General features: G+C 45.5%; 1 protein-coding gene across 6 annotated transcripts in view; it reads right to left on the bottom strand.

Annotated features, from left to right (window-relative positions):
• Positions 1 to 18,741, bottom strand: part of HIPK2 (homeodomain interacting protein kinase 2) — a 132,749-nt gene that overhangs the window by 82,853 nt on the left and 31,155 nt on the right. For all 6 annotated transcript variants that reach the window (XM_031589768.2, XM_031589769.2, XM_031589766.2 and 3 more), the window contains exon 2: positions 8,721 to 9,819. In XM_031589768.2, the coding sequence (XP_031445628.2) occupies positions 8,721 to 9,819 (1,099 nt within the window). The remainder of the gene's footprint in view (positions 1 to 8,720; positions 9,820 to 18,741) is intronic.

The raw sequence follows: 18,741 nt of genomic DNA, 5'->3' as shown, positions 1-18,741 counted from the left end.
CCCACCCTTAGCATTTTATTTGAGGGCCTCAGATACAAAAATCTTTGTGTGTGAGGTGCTGTAAACACAACCCCCAGCTTGTGGGAACGCTGCATAAGGTAAAGGGCAACAGACACCTGGTAGACTGGAGAGGACAAGGAGAAAACATGACTTTGTTCAGCAATATGAGCACCGTTGATCTCGTTGTAAGACCCACAATTAAAACATAAGACACCAATTCATTACAGTACCACACTGTACAGTACCATTCTATTACCAAGGTAACCAAAAAGTTGCTAACTTTTGGTTGTCTGCCTCTGCGAGCACCAACTGCTGGAACAGATGATATTCCCAACTCCCTGACACATCAGCTGTGAGCTTCCTGGGTTTGGGCACTGAGTACATCACCAAAGTTATCAGAAACTGTTCCAAGCCTTCTGCAAACGTACAAGCTCAGTGACAGCACAAGGAAACTTTCAGGACTTTCCATATATCATCAGGCCCACAGTACTATAATAGTGCTTGAGAACCTCTTGGAATCAGCTAAAAATTGCAGTAGTCAGCAAACAATAAACCAAAATCATGAGAAAGAGGTAACCAAAGTCTTTGAACCAAAATAAAGGCAAAATCTGTCAGTGCAAAATAACTAGTGTCTGTGCAAGTAAAACAATAATTGGGTTGCTTCTGTCCTTCACTAAGGGGAAGGCAGAGGGCAAGCTGCTACTCAGAGGCTCACAGATTGTTTCCCAGCCTACCACAGAAGCAGCACTCTGTCCTGTTTGGAAATTGGCTATCACTGGTTTTGAAGCCTCCAGACAGCAAGGAAACTGAAGCCTCATCTCCTTTCCTCCCACATCTTTCCTTACTCATGGAATAGTGAATTCTAGGTAATCATTCTCTGTAAAAGGATTTCCCTCTGCCCAATCCCTTTCCAGGTTCCTACTTAAGTTTTCCCTTTTATTCCTTTCTCCTTACCTTTTACTTATTCCTCTTAGTGCTAAGGCTCTCTCAAAGTATAGATATATATGCCTCTATTCTCCTTTTATTCCCTTTTAACGTACCACAGAATAGCCTTTTTATGACCTGGCCTAAAAGGAAAAGGACCTTTTCTTAACCTTCCCACTTCTAGAGATAACATCCAGGGCTGTATGTAACTCAGCTTAAGCCAGGCCACAAGATTAGTGCCGTTCAAGCTGAGAACAACTCTCAGCTGCTTGAGAGGTGCTGCCTTTCCCTAGCAAAACCTAGATGAGACAGTTCCCAAGCCTTGCCTGAGGACCAGCCTTTACACTCTAACTTGAAGAAGCACCGGTGCAGCAACCGCTTCAGCAAGTTAAGATATGAGCTTTGGGGACTGAAATGACAGCATTGAAGGGTCTGATGCTGGGGAATGCATAGCCCCCTAGCAGTTGTAGAATCTTCAGGTCATTTCTCTCTTTTTGTAATGACTCATTCATTTAGAAGCCATCACCTGTCACTTTCCTGACCTCATTGCCAATAAGCAGCAGAGCACAAAAACAGTTTCCAATCAGAACATGCTCTTTGGTGTAATCAGCTTTTCAGTCCTACTGTGCAGGGGCCTAAAACTCATGACTCTAATGACTGCACAGTCGTACTGTACTCAGTAAGCTTCCTCTGTGTCACACTCTACTCTCTTGCCAGCAGTGAGCAAATGTACAGGGGAGATGTCATGGAAGCAGAAGCCCGATAGGATTTAAACATGTGGCACTTGAGCCAAGCATCCCTGAAATCCTGTGCAAACTGTGTTGCTAATGCTGCTTTTCAGATTCGCAAGTGTGGATGATGAATCTCTCTGCTACTAATTCTTCTTATTTTTACTCTCGGAGCACTGATCTCAAGCCAACGGGGCATCACCTCACTGCTTCTCAGCAGCCAGCACTGCTGTCAGCCAGCAGTGTGCCGGCCTCAACAGGCACTGAAACAAGCACAGAGGGACATGGGGAATTGTACCCCAGGGTGGGACCATGGTGTTTTCTCCTTCACAGCTGCAGAAGTAAGCAACAGGGAGCAGAGATCAAACAGGATGCCTTTGCCGTACATCCACTCACCTGAGGCCAATGGCTGACAATCCCTGCTCCAGCCCTGCTGACTGTACTGTCACTCACAAGCACTGCTGCAGTAGCAACAGCATGTCACCATAGGCAGCCCACAGCCTGAGCACAGGTGTCTTCACCAGAAGACAGCGAGCCTCTTGTGTGGCACACAGATGGAGCCTCAAATGCTACAGCCAGTCGCTGCAGGAGGAGGGTTTTGATTTCTCTTAGGTAAATAGCTCTTTCTAAGTAAAACAAGCTGGCCATTTGTAAGCTCCTTCAGACTGCCCTGCTACAGTAAATAGGAGTGTAACCTTCATTTCTCTCATCATTTCACCAGGCTGCAGACTAAAATGGACTTGATACACTTTCACAGCTTGAAAGAAAAGAAAATAGAAGGCAGGAAATCCTGTGACAGCCTTGTTTCGGTGATAACGTGAGAGACGCAGCAGCAGGAGACGATAACAAAACAAAGCAGCCCAACTCCCAAAGCACCCATGGGCAACCTCCAGCATGGAGCCTAGGGCCTCCCAGCCCCTTGTGGCCACCACAGCACCTCTGGCAGCAAGCACAGGGAAGGCAGAGATCAGCCCAGGGTCAGGGCTGGGTTAATAAAAAAGATCAGTAGACAGCTGTGCCAGAAGCTGCATTTGAAGCACATATAGTTGTTCCGAGGCTCTGAGGCTTCAGCCCTAGGCCTGGGAGTGTGCTGCGACACGCTTAAACAGCAGCGGCAGCCTTGGGTAAATGTTCTTCTTTTAGAAGCACATTTGCATTGACCTTCTTTTCCCCATGTTTTGTTCAGCAGCTCACCTGCTGCTGGAGCTCATCCCCACACCTAAGGCTGTATTCTGTTCCTTCCCAAATTTGTGGCCAACAGAGGTTGTAACTTCAGGTGGGGAAGATAAACAGCTGGAAACAAAGAGCTCCTCAGAAACCAACATTCTTGCTGCAAGTCTTTCTAGCAACAACAAACAAGGGAAAAGAAGTGTGGGAAGAGCAGGCTAACAGGTGTCCTGGAGCCCAGATTTTAGGGTGCTCCTAGCATCTCTGGCTGCGCCAGCAATTAATGGAGACTGTGGCAGCCAAAAATATTTTTGTGTAATTTTTAGTCTTTTTTTTTCATTTCTGCTCAGAGGGACTTTGCAAACCATTTCCTTCTGCCTGTGAGCTGTGGTATTTCCTTGTGTTGGAGTAAGGCAGAGGTTTTGACTCATCAGGAACTGACGCCTCATCCAGCTGATACCAACCACACATGCTTCCAGCTCTCAGGCTTGCTTCTGGCTGCCACTTGTCCCCCACTAATGGTGCCTGTGGGTACACAGGTTCCTTCCTTTCTATCACCATGATGAAGCTGATATCTGCAGGAGTAATTGTTGCTGTCACTCCCCAGTCCTTGCTGTATAGGAGCCAATTTGAGGGAGGGCAAAGGGGACAAAAGGAACCGCCTACCACTCAAATGAGATTCTGAATTTTTCACTATTCAGACACAGGTAAACCAAAAAGAAGCAGCACAAAACTTCTCTATCTCCTCAGGACACTGGCAATGAGGACAGCAGCTTTGCTTTGCTTGGAAAAGCCTCCTGGCAGCATTCCTTGCAAACAGCTCTTTGTTACAGATACTCTTGGAGTTGTATAGCTGGGCCTACTTCGTAATTTGATAAATAAATGAACAATGTAGTGGCCGTTCTGACTCTTTCTGGGGCTGTGGCCTCCTCTTGTGCACCGCTAGCATTACATGGCAAAGGGGCAGGTCGATGCCTTGGACAGAGGAGAGGAGCAGCTACAGCTGCTTGTTCATAGCAAAAGCCTGGGGAAATAAGGTTTCACCAGAGAAAGCCCTGAGGACACTCTGATTGGAAGAGATTGTTGAGGACAAACTATAGGGTTTTCTGTTTTAAATTCGACTCTAGAAAGGGAGTTTTTTTGGAATATACAGTGCATGCTTTCTGCTGGATGCATCATGGATGCACCACCTGTTTACAATCCCTGCTCTGGGTGATTTATACACAAAGGAACTTGGCAGAGAACTACCTTCACTTCTGTAAAACCAAAACCCAACCTGGCCTGGCTACCACAGAGATGGAACAAAGCCAAAATCTTTCAGCTGAGTGTCTGCTTCCTTTGAGTCTTGGTGATTTGGATACAAAGAAACCGAGATTCAGTTAATCCCGGTGATCTTTTTGGTCCTGAAAAAGCAAATCCAAACTCCATTGTCCTCGGGAAAGAAGAGAAGGACTGCTTCAAATACTACAGTTTATAATTTTCTACAGCATGGAAACCAGTGGGTTCACTCCAGTTCCCAGTGGAAGCTTTCCTCCTGAAACCATCTAGCTGCTCCCTGGATAAACAGGGTCAGTAAAACAGTGAATGCTGCAGGTAAGATTGAAGCAGACTGACAGAACAATGAGGCTTCCACAGTTGCAAAAGCAGTCAAGCCTAAAATAGAGATGTTTTTGCAAGTCCAGAACGGCAGAAGATTTTGAAACTTCAGTGCATTAGCACTGTTATACAAGGACTTAACAGATGCCAGTTCACTGAGTAACCTAATAAGCATGGCCTATCCCTCCTGCTATTACTACTGCCTCACTTGAAGGGCAGTTTTAGCCATAACTATGTGTGTTCTGAGTCAGATGGGGAGGAGGTCATGATGCTGCCCAGGGAGCCACCTTGCCAGGGCTGGAGGACCAATACCTGTCGTAGCCTGAAGCCAGCCAGGCTCCTTACATTCTTCCAGACCACTGCTCATCTAGAAAAGCATGCACAGTACCTGCATAGCCTAACAATTTCATGGCATCACAGAATCATTATGGTTGGAAAAAAACACTAAGACCATCTAATCTAGTCATCAACCCATCATTACCATGTCCACTAACCATGAACCTCAAGCACCACATGCATGTAACACTTCATGCTTGCCAATTTTTTTGCAGTATCTGAAATGGGACCAACAAAGATAACCAACTACTCAAACTGATACTCAGCTTCACTCCCTCCTATCCAAACATTTCATCAGAGGCAACTTACCTACATAGCAGACATCTCAACCCAGGGCCAGACATGCCACATACCACAGCTTATAGACAACAAGGCACCCAATCTATACTTATCCTTTAACAGTGCAGGGGTGACAGCCATTATTTTAAATCTGTAATACTCTGCTAATTCTAAAAGACTTAGATCTCGTAGAGTGATTAGTGGGGACATTAATTAGTGAAATGCAGACATCTATGGGGTGAAAAACAGCAGTGACTTCAGCTGAGCAGCAAACCAAAAAGAAGCAGGCAACGTAACACAATGGCCACCAGGTGTTGGGATGATGGATGTGGGCAAACAAGAGGATCCCACCCTTGGCAGGCAGCCTGCTCTGGGCTTGCTCCCTTTCATCAAATGTTTCTGAAGGAGTTTGGACCTTCAGCGCAGTCCCTGGGAAACCCACTGCCTTTACCCACAACAAGCTGCAGTCTTCAGGCTGCAAATGGCCGTTCTTCACTTATATAGGTGTGGGCTCAGTGCTGGGGTTCAAGGAGCACCTGGCACCTCGCCCAAGCACAGCTCTCAGGTAGGCACTAGGGATCCAGTGATCCCAGAAGGGTTTAGCACAGCATGGCTTGCTTCTCTTGGGTCCCCAACTGTAAGGAGGGAGAGAGGAAGATTTCCCAGGTATCAATTGAGACAGCAGATCTAGCTACATCCTCTGAGAAACAAGAAGTGAACTAACCAAAGCCATTCTGCTGGCCTTTTTTGGTACCTTCTGTTTTACCCTGCCATTTCAACATCACCATGATCCGTCTGAAGAGAACTGGCTTTGCCTGACAGAAGTATTCTGATGTGACAGCAGTATTCCTGATGCTGGAGCACTCAGTGAGGACTCTCAAGCTGCTCTGGCAGTGCAATACAATGTCTCCCCATTGCTTTGCTCATAGGAAACCTGGCAGCAGGACTCAGCTCATCTGCAGTGCACTTCACATGGCAGCAACAGCACATGGCTCATGTACAATCTGCAATCCCTGGGACTGTTTTAGTTTATGCTGGGCCATGCAGATTGTGGTCAAGAAAGAACAGAAAGTTTATTTAAAGCCGGTTCTGTCTTCCACCTCTGGGAGAAGGAAGTATGCCTATCATTTATAGGAACAGAAAATATCTTATACTGCCATGAGAATTATCAGGGTTTCACAGAACTTTCCTGATTTGGAAGGATTGGCCATTGCACTCCTGAGAGTAGTGTTAAAAATGGGGAAAGAAAAAGTTGTCACTAATATGTGGGGATATGCGGGACAATCTGGGAATTGCTCCCAAAAGCTCAGAATAAAACACCTCCTCCAGCTGAGAACCAACCTCAGTTATATTCCCTAGCACTCTGCCTAGTCTTTCAGTAAATGTGCAAGTCTCTTTTCTGGCACGCCTGCTTAGAATCTAAGAGGTTTTACTCTCATGAAGCTTTTCCTTCACATTCAGCTTAAATGTGCCATTTCTGGAAGTCATCCCCTTGTCTTTCATACTCTAGCGAGCAAAACAAGTGTAAATTAAATGGAAGACACATGAAATCTTTATAAAGTCCTGTGTTTCCCCTAGCATGAAAGTTCCTTCTCTTTGGAGTAGAACAGATCTTTATTCTATGACATATTTTTCCCCGTCAGAAAATGAAGAATATAAATTTTCCTCATGACTTGAGTTTAGCTTCATCAGCAGCCCCCTGCTGAGCTAATTCATCCCAACAAGATTTTTCTTTTCCCTTTTTTAACTTTTTTTTCCCCACTGAGTTGCTTCCCCTTTTTCTCATCCTCCCAACAGAAAGAGTGGAATTCGACAGACAGAACTTATTATCCAAGAAGCTGCAACTTCAGACCGGGCAGGAATAACATTTAAAATATAAAAAGCAAATTTTATCAAGCCTTTTCCTCCCCAGAGACAGACACAAAAATATTCCTTGTTTGTCGCTGAGAATGAACCATTTTTCTCTTTCATTTCTGCTTTCTGTCACATATTTCATTTTGGCTGCCCCTTTTGCCTTTCAGCTTGGGACCTAGGCTGCTAATGCAGAATCACAGATAACTCAACAACAAAATGCCTGTATTATCTTTTTTTTTTTTTTTTTTTTTTCCCTACTTGTCTGCCAGGTAATTGCAACCCTAAAAGCTTTAGCATATTTACCACAGAAACATGTCTCTCCTGGAGGATGGGACTGTCATCAGGTAGAATATTTCATTTAATAAGCCTCTTCGGAGGTACAAACTAGGGTTGGGGATTTTTTCCTGGCCTCCTTCAGAGCAAAGGACAGGCAGATAAAAATCAGCTGCTGCAGTGCTACATTGTCAAAGTTCCTGTTCCTGCGCAAATTAACTCTTCCCAAGCTCCCAGCTATGGAGTGCTTTGCCACTGGGATGTTTATGAAGTAGGAAAAGGGTCAGGTAACAGCTCAGGCTATTTTTTTTTTTTTTCAAATACTCTCTATGTATAAAACAGATTTCTGTCCTATTTACAAATAGAGCAACTATCTTGCTTTTTCTGTAACCCAGCTGAGGAGCTGTGCGCAATGCCTGGACAAATTTTCATTATATCAGTCATCAGGAAGGATTACATTTTCCCTCTTAACCCCATCTCACAAAATTACAATAACAAAAACAGGGCCTGAGCATTTCTAAATTCAGCTGTCCTCTAAAGACAAATGTTTTTTTTTTCTTCTATTTTCCCTCACACATGGCTGAGCTAACTGTAGAACTGCTTTTCTCACTCCTTAGGAAGCTGAATGAAGCTGACTGATACCAAAGAGAAAGTCTGAGGAGAACATCTATGGAGGGAGCTTGTGTCTTGGAGTCAAAATGCAAGCAGGAGATCACCTTCCAGAGTTATGAGAAGAGGCTTCCTTGCTGAAACTGTTTTATAGACCAAAGGAGATAAAGCTCATTCACACATTTTGCTTTGAGTGCACAGAACTCAGAAACTCCATCCAAGCACATGACATACCTGCAGTTAAAATCACTAGAAGTGGGAATTGTCAGTCTCTGACAAGTTCTCAGTCCAACCCTAGACCACTGACAATACTCATTCATCCCTACCAACAGCTTCCCACATAGAGAAAAGTGCATTCAGCCCTGCCAGGCTGCCTGATGTAGAGCTGATGGGAGCCAACAAGAATCCTCCCACTGACTCCACTAAGTTTCACAGCCTGTGTGGAAACCACTCCTTGACAAAGCATCATCCACACCCATACAATTGCTTTCCTGTGGGCCTACCTTGTTTTTGTAAAATCCCTGATTTCACAGATCAACAAAGGCTGAAAGATACAGCCAACGTATAGATTACTTAACTTAAGGTCTTCCTGAAACCAAGAACCTACTTGCACTGACTTGGAAAGAAAATGTGAACTCTCCGTATCAAGTACCTCTTCCAAAAACAGAGAGAAGGAAGTGCAGACAACACCAAAAGGCTTCCTAAATTGTAACTCACAAATAGTTTTTTTGCAGCAGTCAATAATTTATGGCTATTTACAAATTGATGATAGTTTTCATTGCAAGTAAACTCCAAGAGCGAATGATACCATTTTCTCTTACCACCAACAAGCCTTCCTAAGAGCCATCCCAATTCAGGATTAAGGGATGACTCTCATTCATTTACAGCAACGAAGGAAAATTCCTGTAGGTAAAACACTTCACCTAGTAAGGTGACTTGAGCCCCGTGTCTTACCTGTAATATCTGGATTGAAGGTAGGTAGAACACACAGCTTTAGACACATGGCTAGCTGATCCGAAGTCTATGACCTTGACCCTATATGGCTGTCGGGATGGATCTACCAACATGATGTTCTCTGGTTTAAGATCAGCATGAATCAGTCCCAAGCTTTTCAACTTCATTAGGGCAGTTGCTACCTGCTGGAGAATCGGTCGAATGTACTTAAGGGGCAAGGGACTGAATTTGTTTTGTTTTAGGAAATCATAGAGGTTCTGCTCTAACATTTCAAAGACCAAGCATGTGTGATTCTTGTGCTGGAAGCACTCATAAGCACGGACGAAGTTGTAGTCATCTGCACTTTCTGTGCTCAGCCGAGCCAGGATGCTCACTTCAATCTGGCCTTGCCGGGCATAGGAAGGATGGTTCTTTAGGATCTTGATGGCCACAATCTCATTAGTGCCACGTTTCCAGCATTTGACTACTTGTCCGAAGGTTCCCCTGCCAAGAAATTCTAACACTTCATACGTGTTGGTCATGGAACAGAGCACCTCATGTTGCACCAGCTGGTAATCCCCTTCGCTGTTGGAGCCACTGTTTTTGGAGGTGGCCGTGGAGGTGGTGGCGGTGGCTACAGTGGCCCCACTGGCATTGTTCTGAATCATTGGTGGATGCTCTTCGATGATCTGCACGCTGCTCGTGTTCTCAATCTCCTCACTCTTTCGCTTAAGTCCACATTTTTGGTAGGTGTCCAGAAGGCTCACAGTGCTGCGTCGCATCAGGTTGTGTGGCCCACCCAGTGTTTGCCCAGACACTGCCACCACGCCAGAAGTGCTGTTGGCAGACGTCACCACGATGTGCCCCGTGCTTGCTGGGAAGATGATGGTCTGTTCGTAAGGGATGCTCGGATTGGGGATCTGGAGGGAGGCGTTGACGGCGGCTGCGGCGGCTGCTTGGGAGGACTGTACGTTCTTGCTCTGGCTGTAGACTTTGCTGTGTGTGCCGTACCCAGTCATATCCCAGTTCGAACTCGGCTCTACTTTCAGTTTCTTCACGCTACAGAAGGCACTTGACTGAAGGGTGTGAGGAGAGAAAACTTGCACATGCGAGGCCATACCTGCAATAAAATATCAGAGTGAATCCAGAGTCAATATGCTTTCCCCAGCTTTTTTTTTTCATTTGTACAGAGGCAATAAGGGAAAATGGGATACAAATTTTGGATGCAACACATGCACGAAAATGAAATTCTTCCAGAATATGTATTCATCACAAATAAAATATTATGCTCTAAAATAAATCATTACTCCCAACTGAACCGTACTAGCAAACACCTAGCAAAAAACAAATTCTGCTCTCTTACTCTGCCCCTTCCCATTTTTAATAATGAGAACATAAATGTTATTTTTTTCCTCCTTTGCCTGAGGAAACTCCTATTCCCATTGTCTCCAGGAATACATCTACATCTCTTTTGCTGATGTAAAATACTGCAAAATATTCTGCCTACAGAGGCCAAATCGCAAATCCTCAGGCTCCTTCTGTATTAAACAGCTTGGTGAATCCGACCTAAGACGTCTGTTTGCTCCCATAAAGCCACTAAGTAGCTTCTGGCTTGCACAGAGTTAGGACGGGACCAGAAGAGGACACACCATGACAAATGGAGGTGCGCTGGCAAAGCTGAGGAGCCAGGACAGAAGCAGCAGATGATGTCCCAGGTTGCTTGCCAAGTCTGTGTGTGGGAATCATGTCCAGAGCTTGTTTCTGCTCAGGGACACTGATGATTGAGTTAGACAACATGATTTCTACCACACGCTCTCAGTTGTCTCAGATTTATAAAATTATGTTCATCTATTCTTATGCAGAGTGACAACAGCATCACTGGAAAGCAGATCCCCTGGAAGTGAACAGTGTTGTTAACAGTACAAGGTGCAAATTAGCTTGTGGAGGAATCAGGTCCATTTAATTTTTAAGAAAAGAAAAGAACCTCTTTTACTGCATGCTTCTTTGGCTCTGGAAAAGATAATGACCTTCTACACCTTTATTCAATAAAAAAAAAAAAAAAAAAGGAAAAAAAAAATGGGAAAAGGAAACCCTGGATGCATTAAAAAGAGCGTGGCCAGCAGGTCAAGGGAGGTGATCCTCCCCATCTACTCTGCCCCAGTAAGGCCTCATCTGGAGTACTGTGTCCAGTTTTGTGCTCCCCAGTACAAAAAAGACAGGGATCTCTTGGAGAGAGACCAGCAGAGGGCCACAAAGACGGTGAAAGGCCTGGAGCGTCTCTCCTATGAAGAAAGAAAGATTAAGTAAACTTAATCTTAATGGGTCTGTTTAGCCTTGAGGAAAGAAGACTGAGAGGGGACCTGATCCAGGTCTATAAATATCTAACATGTGGACGGCAGAGTGGCGAGGTCACACTCTTTTCAGCAGTGCGTGGAGACAGGACAAGGGGAAACGGCCAGAAATGGAGCATAGGAAATTCCGCACAAATGTGCGCAAGAACTTCTTTACAGTGAGGGTGACGGAGCACTGGAACGGGCTGCCCAGGGAGGTTGTGGAGTCTCCTTCTCTGGAGATATTCAAGACCCGCCTGGACGCCTACTTGTGTGACCTGGTGTAGGGAACCTGCTTTGGCAGGGGAGTTGGACTCAATGATCTCTGGAGGTCCCTTCCAACCCATATGATTCTGTAATTTTGTGAAACCCACCACCTCATAATCAAAGTCAAAATAAAGCATCATTGAGACAATCCTACTGAGAGATCTGGGTTACATTCCACTGAAACAGAAAATGCTCCTTTTTCAGAAGGTGCTCCACAGAGAAGAGGATGTCTAAGTCCTGACTTGCAGCCAGCTCTCCCTTCCAAGGGCAGGGATGGGGCTGCTGGGGCTAAGTTATAAAGAATTGCACAAATCCATGGGGGTTCCTAAGGAAGAAGCCAGTGCCTGGCTGTAGCTAAAGCAGAAGGGCATGCCCTTTGTCAATGAATCGTGGAATTCTCAAGAGTTGGAAGGTACCTTTAAAGGCCATCTAGTCCAACTCCCCTGCAATGAACAGGGACAGCCACAGCTAGATCAGGTTGCCCATGGATGAGGGTGGGGTCCCCATCAACCATCCCCATCGTCCCTGTGGAGCCACCTAACCATGATGGCACAGCAGGAAGAGTGCTTCCTCCACTCCAGCATCACCCCTTCATCTGGTTTCACCACAAAAGGGCAAAACAACCAACCTTTTTGTCTGTTGCCAGTTTTTCTTTATAATAAACCAGAATGACTAGGGAAGAAAAAGACAATATGCTGAGCTAGCATCGTTGCTGAATTATTAAGCACAAACATAACCTTGAATTGTTTGCAACTTTAACAAGTTAAAAGCTGAATTAATGCTTCAGCGACAAAAACACAACAAACTTGGTAATGCACATGGATAGCTCCTTCACACAGGGATTTGACAGTACCAAACTGTCAGCTCCCTTTCATAAAATAAGGCCATTCTCCACTAGCTTGTGTTCTTCTTAAGTTGGTATGGAATCCATATGCACACATACACTCTCATATACATATACACTCACACCAGCAAACACAAACATACGTGCATGCTGCCAAAGCTGGGTGACACAGTCAGGCAAGCACACTCAATTCTGGATGCTGTTTGCTGCGATTTGTATGAATTACCCCCACCTCAACCTACAGAGCAGCAGTTCCCAAGGTCCCTGCCCTGTAAGCGCTTTCTCTCATCCCTCCTCTCTGTGGGGCAATGAGGTTGCCACAAATGCTGAAGCACACAGCAAACTCATAGAGCCACATCAATATCAGTCAGCCTGTCATCCTGGCACCACTGTCATATGTGAGTAAGCCAGAGCTGTGTTTGTTTTCCCATAGATTAATCCCATAGATTAGGAAGAGTCATGGTGTTCTTTTTAGTACAGAACCAACCTTTCTGGAGAGTGGGGTTGGCTTGATGTATGTTTTCCCCGTGGACACGAATAATAAAGCAGATGTAATTGGTAACATATTGTGGACCTAACTGAGGTGTAATTTATAGCTTTATGGCTTTCATTTTGTGGTGCGCTTGAGCAATATCTCTTCATACAAAATAAAAAGGGGGAAAAAAGGGATTGACACAGAAGAAGAGAGTTTCATCTCACGGGTCTCCTAGAATGACACCAGAAGAACCGATCGCCCCCAAATTAAAGTCTGGGATATGAAGAGCAGCAGCTGCAACTTTCTTAGAGCTGCTGTAAAAATCAGGATAATCACTACCATTAGGAGACAGACTTGCAACTGGTGCAAACTGGCAGAGCTCCAGTCGATATCAGCTGATGCTAAAAACAAGGTCAGCAGTCACTCAACATCATCAACATCAGACGGCTGCCTGTGCCCTCATTGAAATGAGTTGTTGTTAGGATTTGGTTCCCACATCAACAACAAGCCCCTCGCTGTCCTGCTGCATTGTTTGTGCGGGAACAGCTTACGCTGTTACCCAAAAATAGGGGATTGGAGAAGGCAGGACAGACGTGTGGCTACTGGGAGGGCTGTCGGCTCCACTGCTGCCACTGCCACCCTTGTCAGAGGTCATATATAATCATGAGAAAGATTTTTTTCCCCTATGAAAGAAGGATGAAATTTTCTTTCTTCCATCCAAAATGATTTTTGCTAGTCTGAGGTTTTAGGGGACATGTCATAAGGAAAATAGCTCGGCTAGCTCTTCAGCATAGTCCGACACCAAGAAATTACAGTCTGATTGGCAGCTTGGTGATGGGAAAGGAAGGCGTCTGCAGCTAAGTCATTTTTATTGCAAATCTGCCTGTGCAGCTAATGGGAAAAAAACACAACCCTAAATTTCCCAAGGACACTACCAAACCGTGCTGGTGGCATATTCTTCTTCTTTTTTTTTTTTTTAAATTATCTTTATTCCATACCAATAGTAGCAATAGTAGTAAATGTGAGTAACAGTCAGATGGCTTGTTACAGGGATCAAATTCGACAATGCAGCCTGTGATACAAATTACAGCTTCAGACTTTTGATTGTGCAAGGTTTGCCATGACCCAGTGAGGAGATGGGATGGCTGCAGGAGGGCGATGCTTGCTGGTCCAGCCCCGTGGCAGTGATGCCCTCAGCATCCCAGAGCTTGGGGAAGGAGCATCCCCACACCTGGGCCCAGGGAGCACAGGGCTCAGTTTCATACAGACCCTGCATGTGGTGAGTCTCTGGGCAGGGCGCTGGGCAATGCATTAAATAAAATTGATAGTTCCTTTCTTTAATAAAGAGTTTCAGGGAGCCATTTAAAGCTCTCACACAATTGATAGTGAGTGGATTTAATGGGGCCTTCCCCTGTCCTTGATGTGACTTAGGTAACTCCCTGCAGCATTCACATGAGCTGAAGTATGCAGTGTGCAGTGAGGGGACGATGCTAAAATAGACCGAATGACTTTGATTAAAAGACTTGATTTTTCCTTCTTTCCCAAGAACTCCTCCCACATCAGCTTGCATTTCATAATAATTTAGCAGGTGCTATTTACAATTCAGATGGCCTTCTTCTGCGTGCGCACACAAATCCCGCAGCCAGCTCACCAGGACTTCCAACAGGTTTCAGGAGAGCAAATGAGATGAAGTTCCCTGTCCACCCACCTCACCCTAAAGGGCAAAAAATGCACCGTGGGGACTAAAGAAAGAACAGTTTGAAAGTCACTGATGTTTTCTTCTGCTTTACTTAGAGCACTTAGTACTGATTTATACAAGCGGCCTTTGCAGTGGCAGGAGACCCAGCCCCTGCCCTGTATTAAGCAGGCAGTAAGACCTTCTGGAGCACCTGCAGAGCTGCCAGTGCACTGTAACCAGAGGCTGCTTGCTGACTGCTAGGAAAGTGACAGAGCCTACTTGAAAAATACTGTAAAAAGCACAAGGCGTGTGTTCAGCATATAAATGATGCACACAAGATACTCCTGAAATAAATATCTTTCTCTTCTCCCCAGAGAAACGCAAGCCTGAAAACTCATATGCACACCCAGATTACAAAGGCAATGAAAAGGGGATCTGCCAGGTATGCCTAATGTACTGCACCTTCAAAATCGCCATGTCTGAAGCATAGTATTCTTCTTCTAGGTGGCCTCTGTGTGGCCTCTTTAGAGTCCCCAGTACCACACACTTCTGGAATTTCCTTCAGATTGACATCCTTCAAGGGTACACAAATTCCCTCCCACGTGCTAATAATGTTTGGAGAAACCTGAAAGAAGAGCTCAGGCCCCAACAGCCTCAGCTCCTTCCTGTTCTTGGTGAACAGATGTCTCTCTCAAGAGCCTTCGTTCCAGGTGAAAATCCCTCTGCCTTTCTGCTCTACTTTTTCTGGCCTGCTATTAAAACTGTTTCATCCTAATTAGTAGATTCTTAAACGCTTCAGCAGGGCATAGCGGGTCTCAAAGATGTGACAGAGCCTGCCACCTGCACTGCTCTGGCTTCATGTTGCTCTGAACTGACACGTTCAATCCTACAGACAGGGGAAGAGTACTTTTCGACCCACAGAGTAGCCATAAACGCAATCAAATGATCTATTTGAACAACTCTTTCCTCCCGCCTCCCTCCCACCTGCACAGTAGGTCTCACCACAGTGAGATGGCAGGGGACCACAACCACCTTCACAGCCCTTTATTATCTTCAGCACAACCCTGCTTGCTGTTTCACAGTCTGCACTGCAACTTTCCTACTTAGCCAGATAAAAGCTAGCAACAAGGACCACAGGCCCAGCTAGGTTGCCAGCAAGCACCTGGACAGCAGGGTGGGTGGCACCTCGGGCCTCCAGTGTGGGCATAGGCTGAAGCTGGTGAGATGGCCTCTCACCCCTCATAGTGCAAGATGTGCACATGCACAGCCCCCCAGGGGCAGCATCTCTTCTCCCAGGACTATGGCATGGAGACTGTGGGATGGGAGAGCTATGCATACAGGAGCACATCCAGAGCCCCAGCACATCCTGTACATAGGGATGGGGCTGCACCACTCCAGTAGGCCCCACGTTGAAAGCTCAAACACAGAGGCTGCTCCAAACCATATCCATCCATGCCCACCACACCTGGTGGGTCACTGGACAGTGCTGTGCAAGCTGGATGGGGCCTGTGGGCAATTCATTGAGCCCGCTATGCATCTGAAACATCAGACTCCAAGGACTTAGTGAACAGAAGCCACCGCCAACCTCAGCCCTCCCTCTGAACCATCTGTGCTGTCTTTTATTTTGCCTCTGTAGACTGAAGTCAAGTCCCTGCAATATCAAGCTCTTCAGTGTTCATTCACCACAATCTCACATCTTACCACTACAAACTCCACTCTTCCATATCCACACTAAGCCACAAAGCCCTACTATTAGATATCTTCTGTTATCTACATTTCCATCGTAATTCTTATTCATCCCTTTGATGTGGGTTCAGGTGCCCATGAGCCTGAGTAACAGTCTGTGGGCTCTTCTGACATATTCCTGGGTTTAAGCTTGTGAAAGAAAATCTGAGACAAATATATACACTTAGATTTAAGTCTTTAATTACACTTCACTGAAGGATTCTGTTGGGGTCACCTCCATCCCCACTTTAATGAATTGCAATAATGACATGAGATATTATAGATTTCCTCCGCAAATCCTGTGGCTAGTTTATGTTTCCCATTACAGTTAATTAATGACACAGCACCTGAGAACGCAGGTTAAAATATTCCTCACCAGAGGCTCCGCTGCCTTGTTATTTCCCCACCAATGCTGCAGCGACTGACCTGACATTGAATTCGAGGCCTCAGTGTGAGAAGGCCCAGCAGTATGGTCCATACTACCCCACACTGGGAGGATACCTTCATGGAGTTAAGCCCAGCACAATCAGAGCAGAGGCAAGCTTTCTCTCCGTGAACAGCCCTGCTTTGAGAACCTCACTCTGGGAGCCAGAGGTGGGATGAAGAAGAATGAAAAAGCTCAAGACTGTGGGACTGATGGCAGCTCTGCTTAAAAGCTTTGTCTGTGGAAGACACTGAGCAATTCCTAACACAACACCTTGCCAAAGAAGTTCATCTTCCCAGCTTCTTGCAAAGGAGCAGGCAGAGGTGAGGCCAGCAGAGGTGGCTCCCAGCTGGGGCTGCAGGCAGGGTGATGGGAGAGCTGTCAGTTCACATGCTCAAGGAGCAGGAACATGGTGACATTTGCAGCATTGCCCTAAATGACATATGGCATGCTTCCGTAATCCTCCATAAGCCTTGGCCAGCTCCTCCAGGTGTTCAGAAAAGATGGGAGGGAAAGCTATCGAGGAATGACAGAATCACAGAACATCCTGAGTTGGAAGGGGCCTACAAAGATCATTGAGTTTAAGAAATGTTTTTTGGCTTCCCCACTCTGAAAACAAAATGGTGTCAGATGAAATTGACAGCTATTTGGATCTATGTGCTAAGTACGACTTTTTGGTAACAGCATATATGTTCTGGTCAACCTTCTCCCTCCCATCGTATGGCCTCTGTGGAAGGAAGAGTGGAACAGTAACCACAGCATGTCCATAGAACCTTAAGTTCTATAGAGCTCTCTAAGATGGACTGAGTAGTAAATGCATAATTGATCAGGGCTTGCCTTGTACTCCAGCTTAGGATGTGTGCAGGCCCATACTTTCAACCTCCAAACAGATCTGTAATACGAGAGTCTCTGGGCTCTTACAATCTCCATCTCTGATTACTACTTGCTGACAGAACTGCATCCTGAAAGCAGAACTGGAAATAAGAAGGCTCACAGTGTGACTCTGCTTTCCAGGCGGTGGGGCTCACATCACTCAGCTGGGGTCACTTCAGTTTCCATCTTCAAAATGGGGTGACAACATCACTCCATCTTACAAGGGAAGCAGAGGACTGGCTTCATTTCCAACCCCAGTTCCCTACTTGGCCATCACCTATATTAGTTCCCAAAAATGGGTGTCAGGGGCTCTGGAAAAGGGACCAAAATGAATCAAGTGTTTCCCTCTGCTGCCCTGCCTTGTGCCTTACCCTCACATGGAGCACTGGCACACTTGTGGCTTCCCTCAACATCTACCTAGTGGGAAGGAGACTTGGTTTTTTTCCACAGCTGCTGCCTCCCCACCTGGATGAATTTCCACCTGTAAATATTAGCTTTGTAATGTTGATGACTCCAACATACCCACAGTTCAGTGAAGCCACAGGGAATGGCTGGCACCTCGCAAACTTTGCTCATCAGAAGCAACCATATTTGTGAAGGCAGGACATGGGCAAGGCTTCTTGGAGTCTCAGCCTGAGCCTCTCACTCCCACAGGATTTTTTCGTAAGTGTTTCATTTGCAAAGAGGCAACTGCATGACATTCAGTGCTTGCTTTGTTTACGAAATCTGAAACTCAGATCAAGCACTAGCTGGGCTGAAAAGGTCAGTTTGCCTGTTCACAAAGTCCCTCCCTTCATTTCATTTCCGTCAGGATAAAAACCTGTTGGAGAGAAACAAGCCTCTGGTGAGGTTTGCATGGAATACACAGGATCTAGGCTGCTAAGAAAGATGAAGATGCAAGAAGAGTGGTGGGGAACCTGGGCAAGGAGCTCTGCTGCATCACAAAATTGAGGTAGACGGATTCAATGATCTCTTGACTATCCCAAAGCCAGGGTTAACTAGCTCACTTCGCTTCTCCTGTAACATCTCTTCCTTTCAAATGAGAAAGACCAAAGACATGATTTACAGCACCCTACACTGACAGCTATGGGGCATTTCAGAAAATTAAAAAAAAAAAAAAGGCTACTGCAGGTTGATTACTCGACTGGCATTTAAATTAGTTACAACAATTCAGTAGATAATCTGTCTTCCACAGGGACAGAAACACTTATCCATCCAGAAAAACACCCTTCCGTTCTGAAAGGAAACACACCTTGAGCATTAGTTTTTCACCTTGTCTTCCAGATTTTAGCCTCTCCACTGCTCAGGGCTAAGAAAACCTCCCAAAAGTGAAACCAATGGCTGAACAGTCACAAAACATTTTGCTGTTATCAACTTTTGCTTTTTGCTTTGCATTCTGAATTGAGAGTATGAAACCAAAAATGTA

The sequence above is a fragment of the Phasianus colchicus genome, chromosome 1, assembly GCF_987193195.1.
Source record: "Phasianus colchicus chromosome 1, bPhaCol1.hap1.1, whole genome shotgun sequence".
Lineage (NCBI taxonomy): Eukaryota > Metazoa > Chordata > Aves > Galliformes > Phasianidae > Phasianus > Phasianus colchicus.
This window is presented reverse-complemented; position numbering and strand designations above follow the sequence as displayed.